At 38.6% G+C, this 10,442-nt stretch overlaps 1 protein-coding gene across 2 annotated transcripts; it reads right to left on the bottom strand.

The window, feature by feature from the left end:
* Window positions 1-2,007: 2,007 nt before the first annotated feature.
* LOC127064958 (uncharacterized) lies at window positions 2,008-10,139 on the bottom strand. Of its 2 annotated transcripts, XM_050996663.1 has the most exons (10): window positions 8,941-9,100; window positions 8,166-8,446; window positions 7,913-8,026; window positions 7,632-7,823; window positions 5,914-6,145; window positions 5,346-5,502; window positions 4,271-4,529; window positions 3,944-4,196; window positions 3,494-3,697; window positions 2,008-2,579 (listed from the first exon to the last, which is right to left on the bottom strand). In XM_050996663.1, the coding sequence occupies exons 1-10, from the start codon at window positions 8,999-9,001 to the stop codon at window positions 2,293-2,295; spliced, it is 2,040 nt and encodes a 679-aa protein (XP_050852620.1). In that variant the 5' UTR covers window positions 9,002-9,100; the 3' UTR covers window positions 2,008-2,292. The 2 variants fall into 2 exon arrangements, with proteins under 2 accessions (XP_050852620.1, XP_050852621.1); XM_050996664.1 differs by lacking the exons at window positions 8,166-8,446; window positions 8,941-9,100 and adding an exon at window positions 10,080-10,139.
* Between the last annotated feature and the right edge of the window lie 303 nt (window positions 10,140-10,442).

The following is a 10,442-nucleotide window of genomic DNA, read 5'->3' as shown; positions in this document are numbered from 1 at the left end:
ATCTGTCGTCTTCTCTGATACGTGCGTACACGCGTTCGGTCACGTGCGCGAATCGACTAGAACGAAGCGTTCGTGCGTGACACGCGCGACCGATTTTCTATCTCCCAATGCTGTCAATTGCTCCGATAGCTTCGAGATTCCTATTGTTAGTTCTCACAATACCGCGAGTACCAATCGAACTATTCTTTAAATTCATCGATTGGATTTGATTGGATAAGGAAAGCGGATGACCTTTGTGTAACGAAGGATAAACAAAAAATGATAAAAAACAAAATGGATGATGCCGGCAAGCATTTCCTTCTTGAGACACGAAGAATCGACACGTCTTCTTTAATTTCGCGAAAGACGGAACGGTTCAGTCTCCAAGTTCATTGCCCTCGCGATTTTTTACAAAGTTCCTTCGGTCTGTCGAAATTTTTTGACGAGGTTGTTAGACATTTATTCGTATAAATTAACGCAACGATACAAATATCTTCTTGAAAGAGTAGCGTGACGTATAAACGATACGATAATAGGGTACGTGGTAGTATGACCTTAGGCGAAAATTTGTTATAGAAAATCAAAACGAATGTGCGAAAAAGGGGGAATTTATAAAGAAGGAAAAAAAAGTCGTTAATAAACGTCCCATAAACTGGGAATTTTTGGGCGTAGAGGTAGAAATAAAGCGTGTGTGCTTGCGTGCGTACGCGTTATGCAGTAAATCTTATTAGGAATGACCACGAGAGCGTAGGACGGAGAGGCGATTCTGAAAACGGTGTGTGGCCATGCCGGTGGTGGTAGGTTCGCTCTCTCGCACGTACACGTATCTTGTTTTTGCCTTTGCGTGCTCATGTGTGCGCTCATGCAGTCACGTGCGTAAACAGAAAATGAAAGAAAAGAAGCGTTAGCTATGCACATACGTGCGTCCGGATAGGTACTTGTAATGTGCAACTGCTCTCGTGCATCCATCTTCAATGGCGTAGGATCTGTCTTCTTTTTTCAATACTTTTTTTACGATTCATCCTTCAAACGATTTGTTATTCGAATGATATGAATGATAAGTAATCCTATACCTTTAGCGTCACAAGTTCGTAATATCGTTATATGCTTAAGAGTTTATAAATTATTCCTCGTACCTTATTAAATTTCTACACTTACGCTTTCACTTCTTCGTTCAGTTCGAAATCGGATGGCGTCAAGAACACACACGTTTATTTGTCGCACATGTAAATTCATCCTATGGGCGTTCGTAAACGTGCACGAATGTGATTTCGCCCCTTCGACGTGCGAAGTATACTAGAGGCAAACACGAGGGGTTGCTTTGCCGATGGGACGAGAGTTTGTCAACGTTCTGTCTCTCTCTCTCTGTATCTCTCTATCTCTCTCTTTCTCCGTTTCCATCTCTTTCCCGTGGTAGGACGATTTTTCTATTCGCGAATGTTCCATTCGTCATATAATCGATATGAACTCAGGGGATTCTGTCTTTTAAATTCCAAACAAAACGGAGATATGCTCGAGAATTCTATCTTGCGAGAAGAATTCAATGCTTTTTTTGCCGAAAGGAAAGGAGCAAAAGTTTTTCTATAGAATGATTTTTAGGGCGGCACAGGATCGATAGAGACGAATTCGTTTACCAAATGATATATTATAGCGTTCGAATGTCTTCGTAACGAGGGGAATAGGATATTATAACTCCGCATAAAGTCGATTATCATTGCACGAAAAAAGATACATTAACGAGGAAAAAATTTTTTACTCGAAGCTATTGATCTTTTTTTAAAAATGTCTGATACAAACGTTGCGGATGTCGAACGTGTTGCTTTAAAATTGAAACCATTTTAAACGGAAATTCTTTACAAGTTGAGTAAATAAATAACACAAGAGAGAGAAGAACCGTCTGACAAAACTCGATAACTCGTTATCGGTTTACGGTGAGCAGGGATAGTTCAAGAATATTCATGTTTTTCTAAAGAAAAAACAAAAAAAAAGAAAAAGAAAGAGAAAAGAAAGAAAAAGAAGAGTCGTGACTTTTAGAAGGAATGTCAACCCTTTAATAAACTCTCGTACAATAGATTTTAAAACTTTACAGAATAAATGAACTGTCTATCGGCAAAGTTAGAAACGTTTACCATCGACATTCCCATAGAAATCGCGTAGCTTTTTTCCTGCGTCCTAACAAAAAACCATTCACGATGAGTGATTCTTCCGGAACGATTTCGAATTCGATCGTTCGACGCGTATATGTGACAAATCTCGACGTTTACCGAGACTATTTGTTCATCGATCGATTTAGTCCTTGTAATTGTATCACATCTACGCCATCGATTTCGACGGGATACCATTGATGTATACCACGTTGTACGGGGGTGGTAACTTCGATATAGTCGTGGCTGATCGCTTCTTACGGAAGTTTGTAAAAATGATAAAGCTCATAGCGATGGCCAACAAGATGGAAGCACCGATTACGATATCGGTTACAACGACTGACTGTCTAAACGACGTATTTATGTCTATGCCGGTAGATACCTCTTGGATGCTTTCTCCAGTAAGACCGACCACGCAAGTCCAACGACCCACGTCCTCTGGTTGAAAATTCTTTCCTGAAAGGAATATCGAAGTGCGTGAAAAAGAAACTTTTCGATTTCCCGAAAGCTGAGATCTCTCGGTTCAATAACGAGGTGAAAGGGATGGTGAAGAGGATTGGACGATATCCTCCGCGACGCGAATGGAAATTTTCATTCGAACTAAACTTTTTCTCGGAGGTAAGAGAGCCAGCCGATCTCGTAGTTTCGCGGCTCGCTTCTCGGTAAGCCCTGAATCGATTTTTATTCGGGAAAGCGCGTCACTATTTCCCGTAGTTGGTATTCTTCGGGCGGAAACGCTGGCTCTGCTCTTTGAACGCGAGGAACGAGAAATAGAATTATAGGTTCTTTGAAAGTAAAAGCATGCGCGCGACTGACTACGATTAGGTTTTTGAAAAGCAAAGTAGATTGAATGCGTAACCGATCTCCAACCAACATCCTATTTTTATCTTTATAATATCGCGATATTTATGTTGCAAATTGTTTATATCGTTATTTTGTTTGGCTTGAAAAATAATTATAAACTAGAACGTGTAGCGAGAACGTTTGCTTCGTATAATTTGGTGCTTTATGACAATAATTTGAAATTTAATTAATAATAAACCAACATTATGCGTATTTTCGATGCTATGCGTTTATTATGCTTCGTAAAAAAAGAAAAAAAATAAATAAAAAATATGAAAAAAATAGTGAAGAATTTCAGTACGGTGACTTTATTAAAAGCGACGAAAATTCATGAATATTTGTGCTGTACAATCGCAAAACAACCTCGCTGGAAAAGTATGCGCGCGCGTATAAACTCGGTTTATTGGATTAGAGTTTTAACGTGGTATGCCGCGTATAATGAATGAGCTTGGATCCTCCTTACCATTATTTTGTTGTCTCTCGTACTTTATCGATCGAGGTAGAATATTGTCGCTAGTCATACTTACCGAGAATAATTAATTCGCAACGTCTCTCGTATATCTCGAACATGTATCGATGATTCGTGTCGTAACGAATACCATGTCCGCCCGGTCGTATCCATCGACAGTAATCGATATTATTATTTAGATTGGGAAGAAGGTGACAAGACAAATTCAAATTGTTTTCTCCGTTAAACGTCAGTTCTTTTTCTTCCGCGAGCACGTAGTTATCTGCAAAAGTAATTTTTTTTCTCTTTACACATGCAAACGAACGAGTTACATGCGAGGACGCCTAACTGGCACGGAGCGTCTCTTCTGTAATTATTTTTCATGTAATTTTAAATAATTATAGCGGAGCTTTCGTAACGTTTGTCGAAACATCATTCATTGAAACATCGTTCCTATTATTTAAGGTTATTATCAGTGAACGAGCCGTGCCAATGAGATCTAAATAATACTCAATTAAAATTTATCGACCTGTGACTGTGACCCATACGGTGGCTTCTACCTCGCTATGATTTTTGATACCCATGTAACAACTCCATTTGCCCTGATACTCGTTCACGGCATTGTTTATGAACGCACCGCATTCACCTCGCGAGAAACCAAGGCCTTCGTACAAAAATGTTTTAGGCGGTAAGACATTATTGACCGTGGTGACGGAATATGTCGTTCCAATCGGACTTCGGAGCCAACAATAATTCAAGACCGTATTGGTGCTACACTTGATCTAGAAATCGACGTTGCTCGTTATGTATATAGGTAATAACAAAGTATTCGATATACGCGAACATCGGTAATTACCTTGAAACTGTCGTTTCGTTTGACCATTACATTTTCGGCGAACGTAGTGATGCTCTTTGGTAATGCAAATTTGGAATTCTTTGACGGTGTATCTTGTGATTGATTATAGTCGACATACAAGATAGAACCGTACGTACCTACTTCTGATAGACCTTTCACTGCCATCTCGCATCTCCATATACCATAATCATATTTTTCGGGCTCATGAATCGTCATACCGCAAGTTATTTCCTCATTTGTTCCTTGATAAAACTCGTATCTGTGGAGTAAAAGCGTTAAAAGTCGATAAATAATTTTGATTCCATTTGGAAAGAAATACGTCGGATAGGTGCGAATAACCTTTCCTTTTTCTTTAATTTTTAAACATTTCTCCTTTCGAATTGCATTTTACTCACGAAATGTACTCGTTTTTCGTGCATATTTCATGTTACGGATTACTTAACTTTACGGCTACGCTCATATACGCGTGGGACTGCGACGTAAAACTCGTAAAAATTTTTTAAAGCCTACAGATACGCGTACGTTCGTTTGTTCCACTTTATTAGTCTATGCGTGGCAATAAATAATCGCGGTGCTGTTGACCATATCGCGTAATACAATGCCGCACTATTTTACGAGCCGACGCGTTACACCCATAGCTGAGAAGACAAAGGTGTGTGTCAATAAAAAAAGCAAAAAGATAAAAAAGGGGAAACGTATAAATGAACCATACATATATTGTACAATGGTAGCATTAACCCATAACGCGCTACTGTATTGGATGCTCATCGTCCTTTTGTATATTTCACGAACGTTTATCAAAGATATTCAATTCATTTTTCTCCAAAATCTTTAATTCATTCATTTTTTTTTGGTTTAAAGGCCACATAAATCAAAGACTTCCTGTTAAACCGACTTCCAGCTAATTTCTTTTAATGGTACTTTTTTTATCTTGTATATTCGCTTGGTCGTAAAGCGCGATAACAACGTACGATACGCGTTACACACCCCATCAACTTTAATATTATTTCGTGTAATCTTCTTTATAGATAATCCCATTGAAAAATTGCAGGTCGAAATGCGTTTGCTCACATACTTGCCACTTCCGACACCTGGGCTAATCTGCAACATTGTACCGTTTGGGTTGATAAAGAGACAATATTGAAGAGGATCCTGTGGAGTTTTGCGTACACGACAGAGTATATTAACTTCGTGTTTAGTGACGTTGACGTTAGTGATCACAGCCTCTGAGTCTATAACAATCATATTTTCATTTCATTAAATGCATTTAGAATCACGAAGGTGTTTCGACATGGAACGATCAAACGTTTTCCGAGACAAATTTATAACGTTTCGCGGCAAGTTAAATATTATAGAGAACGAAGGAAAAAGTTACATGGAGAAAAATCGTCGAGGTACCGCGGGAAAATGTCTATTTTTCGTTGCCACCGCGACGATTAATATTCCGCCTGGAATTTTGTGAAATCACCGAGAGTACGCCGGTTTCTCCATTTTCGCGAATATAAGACGCCATCGTTGAAACGTCGTGCGTCTGAAAGGACAATCGGGACCTTTATGGATGGACAACAATAGATTTCCCCTCGAAGGAAACGTTCTTTTCGCGTCCGTTTCAGACTTTTCGTTCGAAGGCTCGAGAGTCTCACCGTAAGTTGTAATCATGATGTCGACTTCGACCGGAATGAGTCTTCCATTTAGTCCGTAACGAGCCTTCCAAAGTCCGTCGTGGTACGGTGTGACGATTGCAATGTCATATTCACATTTTCCGATCGTCAAGGGCAATTTCACGCCGTGAGAATCTGTCAGCTGGCAATACGTCGGTTTAATGCCGTCGAGAGTTATCTTGGCTGGTGACCGCAACGCCAACGTTATATTTTGCTGCATCAACAAGACATTATAAATAAGTGACATATTCGAATGAATCAATGAGAACGAAAATCGCATAGCGCCGATGAAACGGGCTCTTAAATTATGGAGAAATAAAGCGAGAAATATTTCGATCGAGTATAAACGGTAATTAAAACGCTTTGGAGATCGATTAATCTTATCGGTCGGTCAATTATTAGAATGGTTATATGTACGTTGAAGTACGATCTAGGCGTTGATGAGTTCGATAACGATCATCGTTTGAAAAAAAAAAGAAATATAGCGGAAGATAATGTTAATAAAATTCATACAAACGTGCTCGTATTTTACGAGAACGAAAAATTAATGGCTCTTTGGAGGAAAGAGTTATGTATTTTCGATGGCGGCTAGAATTTTTCGATTCTTCAAAATTGTTCGTACATAAAGGGGGCAAGATGTCGAAAGGATTTCTTAACGTTGAAGGAATCTCGTTGAGAAATATTTACGTGTCACGACGGCTCGTATTTTCTAGAGTGACACGATCCTCCGTGCCTCTCCTTGCTTCCTTTAGTACCATTAATCCAAACCCGACTACGTCGCCAAGCCTCCATTATACTAACCGACTGTGAGTTGATGTAACTTCATGCTCTAAACTAAGTGAAACTCTCTTTGTCTCTCTCTCTCTCTCTCTCTCTCTCTTGTCAGGTTGATATCGTCACCGGTATGTTTCCGTTAGCGATATCTATGATTCAACGTGTTTCTAGAGAACATCGAAACGTCTCCTGAAAGTGTCGTACTATCGCATATTCTCGTAAGATCGAGTGCATCTATCTATTTACGCGATTGCTGAGAATTTAATCGAACGTTCGGGGAACCGTAGGATTTCGATTTTTATAGAGCAGATTTCGAACGATTAGAGAGGAGGACTTATGAAAAAAAAAAAAAAAATTAAATAAAATCGTTCATAAGAAGAAAAAGTAAAACGGTTCGCTCAAAGGAGACACGTGGCGTTTAAATCGTTTTTCACTTAAGAGGAAATCACTGTCAAATTCTAAACAGAAATTTAAGAGAGATCGTGTATAGACTAAGAGCTTTTCATTCTATTCTTCGGACCCTCTTTTCGGCGACAAGATTTACCATCGGGTTACCCTCTTTCCCCTCCTACCGTTGCTACATCGTAGAAAACGTTCGAGTGCGAGTCGAATGGGCAAGTTTAGTCGTTCTATCGCATCGATTGTACAGAGGCGAGAGAAAGAATTTCGAGAATGGACCCTTCCAACTTCGAGCAAACGGAGGGTCACCGAAACACCAGTCGGAACTTCATGAGACGATAGTTCCTTCAACCTGCCGCTTCTCAATTTTTAATTATACTTGCTCCGTTCCCTTTCGTCTTAACTAGTTTCGCTGAAAGCCGAAGACGACCAATATGCATTATTTAGAGAGACATGATTCTTTAATACCGACCGATATTTTCTTGTCTAGATGGAATCGATAGAATTCTTCAATTTTACAAACCTACCTGTTCTTTTATGACTTCATCCTCATTTTGTACATCAAGATTGAATATAGCAGATACGAGCTCGTTACTTTTGTAAATCGCACGGAGATGCCATTCACCGTGATGTTCCGAATTTACCAAAATTCGAACACCGCAACGACCATATTTTTCAACGTTCTTTTTGCTCTCGGACAAAACGTCGAATGTCTCCTTCTAAAATAACGAATGATAATAAATAAGTTATAACCAATCCCAGTGTTATTACACTTTGATAGTAGGAATAACACGTTGAAAAGTTTTACCTTTGAGTTTGTCACATTGCAAGCGATTATATCTCCAAGCTCATTTGCAATCTTTGCACTCACGTAATACCCTTCGTAGACTTTTATAGTTTTGTTAGGACTGATTGTGCCCTCCTGAAATCAGCACGTACAGGATGTAACAATAAATTTCTCTCGTATTTAAAAGAACGAAGATCGCGAAGATTATTCCTTTTATAGTATTTATTCGCAATGTTTTAATATCCCTATAAAGGAAAGATTAAACGATCTCTACCATTCCAGAATATATGTAGTAGTCATAAATTTGAAATTTTTTATCTTTGTTATATTGTATAATTTTCCAGTATCCAGTATCGTTCAAGATGGGCTTGGTTATTGAAAGCGAACAGGAATAATTGGAATCACCATACAGCCTGGTATTTTCATCGATAAGACTACAGTTAGGTTTGTAAGTATATTTTTGACCGTTATTCGTTTCAACGACACATTTGCTAGCACCTTCTTCCGTGACTGTTAATTTCGGAGATTTTCCGTTTATAAATATCACCGTTTTCACTGAAAGCACATAGAGCGTATTTGTGAATTAGCTCGTTAAATATTGCATTCGTTTTTCTTTTGAATACTTTACGGAAAACGATTGACGATGAGGATGAACGGTTAAAAGAGTTTATCGCGAGATAAGGAAAAATAGAGGAACGATAATATCTCTTATATTCGGTGAGAAAGCGATTCTTGATTTTCCCATTTCTCCCCATATAGATATGCACGTGTACATATATTTATATGTGTGTGTGTTTATATGGAAATGTATATCCATATGTAGATATATCTCTCCTTTTCTTCCCTTGTCTTCGTTGTCACGAGATGAAAAGAAGAATAACGTCTAATAAATTCCATGCAAGGTACGTTGAAAGTGAAAGAGAGGTACACTCGTGATTCGGACGTTCGAGAAAGGCCGCACGTTTTGAAATGGGGAAACGGAGGGTTCGCCACGTTCGTACAGAGAAAGGGTGGGACCCGTTGGTGGAACAATAAATCTGAAGATTTACCCGAAAGACCACGGTTGAACTGTACCGCCAAAAGGCACATGAAAATAATGAATCGCGTCATGTTGCCTCTGAAACCGCAAGAACTTTGATCGTTTTCAAGATCAAACGACTTCTTTTATAACGCGTCGTAGTAGTCGAACGATAGAGAAATTGCATTTAAGGTTAACGATTATCGCAGGCCTTTTTTCCTAAGCTTCTTTTATCGCGTTACAAACGTTTTCAGAAACGTCATCAAAGACTTAACTCGTTTTATTACGTTACGTGCCAAGCGAGAGCACGTTGACGTTCGTAGAATCATTACGGTTTAGTTACGAAACTTATCACTGATTTTTATTATATAGATACACACACATACGTAATAGTATATAAAAGAAAATATCGTATCTGTTGATATATAATTGGTTTACTCGTCGATACGATCTTTCAGCATTATCCACGTTTTCGTGTTATCATGAAATTGAGAACACGTCCGCGTGCCTATATGTTTGGCCGACACACCTACGCGCATTCATTCAGATATATATATATATATATATATATATATATATATATATATATGCCAACGAGAATAGCAAAGTTATTGATCGCGTTGTAAAGCGTTCACACCGTTCGAGATACGATATTGGTAATTATCGTTGCGTCCTTAACTTTTAACCTCTTATCACGTACGTGCCATCTGCTGAGTCTATTTGAAATAGTGATTCGTTCCAATTAAACGATCGCTAGCCACTAGGGCCACCGGCATGGTTTAGAGTACTCTATTTACTTTGTTTTAGAATTTCGTATACATACGGACTTTCCGAATAAACACTCGTTTGCGAAAAGATGAAGAGATTAAACGTTTGCACGATACGCCACCGGCGGAATCAAGAGTCGCTTGGCAATCCTTAGATGAGAGTTTCTACTGTATTATCAAAGCATGAAATCGTGGAACATTGTGTTCTCCGTCTCTCTCTCTCTCTCTCTATCTCGGTTCGTGTGACGCTACTAACGATATTTTCGACATCTACTAACTTAAGTTCTAACTTGAGTCTTCCTAGAGCGTATTAGACATCTCGCGTTCTATATAATCGACTTTGCTTCGATGCAAAGCTTTACGTATATTATTAATTTCTGACGTAAGTAGATTCGACGAGTACCTCTGTTTTCGAATAATGTTCCGGTAATGATACGAAATTATCCATTAATTCGTCGGTCCAATGAAAACTTGCGTATGCAACGTATCTATATATACTTGCATATATACATACGCACGTACAGACCTCACGCACATGTATATTTATTAGATTTTACAAAAAAAATTGAATTTTCCATCCAGCACCGGAGGGAGATTTTATCTTATCTTATAAAATACTCGATGCAATTATTTACGAACGTATCGACACGTCGATAACGAACAAATCAATTTCGATAAAAATTAATTGCACGTACGCCGGTAGATAATTTTCCGAGTAAAAATGGTCAGCGTGAAAAGAAATTCTCGAAATGATTTTCTTGATACG

This window comes from Vespula vulgaris, chromosome 7 (assembly GCF_905475345.1).
Source record: "Vespula vulgaris chromosome 7, iyVesVulg1.1, whole genome shotgun sequence".
NCBI lineage: Eukaryota > Metazoa > Arthropoda > Insecta > Hymenoptera > Vespidae > Vespula > Vespula vulgaris.
Note: the sequence above shows the minus strand (reverse complement) of the source record. Positions and strands in the feature narration are given on the sequence as shown.

Coding starts and splice junctions, on each gene's coding strand:
- LOC127064958 (XM_050996663.1), bottom strand. CDS start 9,001: ATGACGCGATTCATTATTTTCATGTGCCTTTTGGCGGTACAGTTCAAC. Junction 8,027..8,165: donor ACTACATATATTCTGGAATG/GTAGAGATCGTT, acceptor TGCTGATTTCAG/GAGGGCACAATCAGTCCTAA. Junction 7,824..7,912: donor GCAATGTGACAAACTCAAAG/GTAAAACTTTTC, acceptor TCGTTATTTTAG/AAGGAGACATTCGACGTTTT.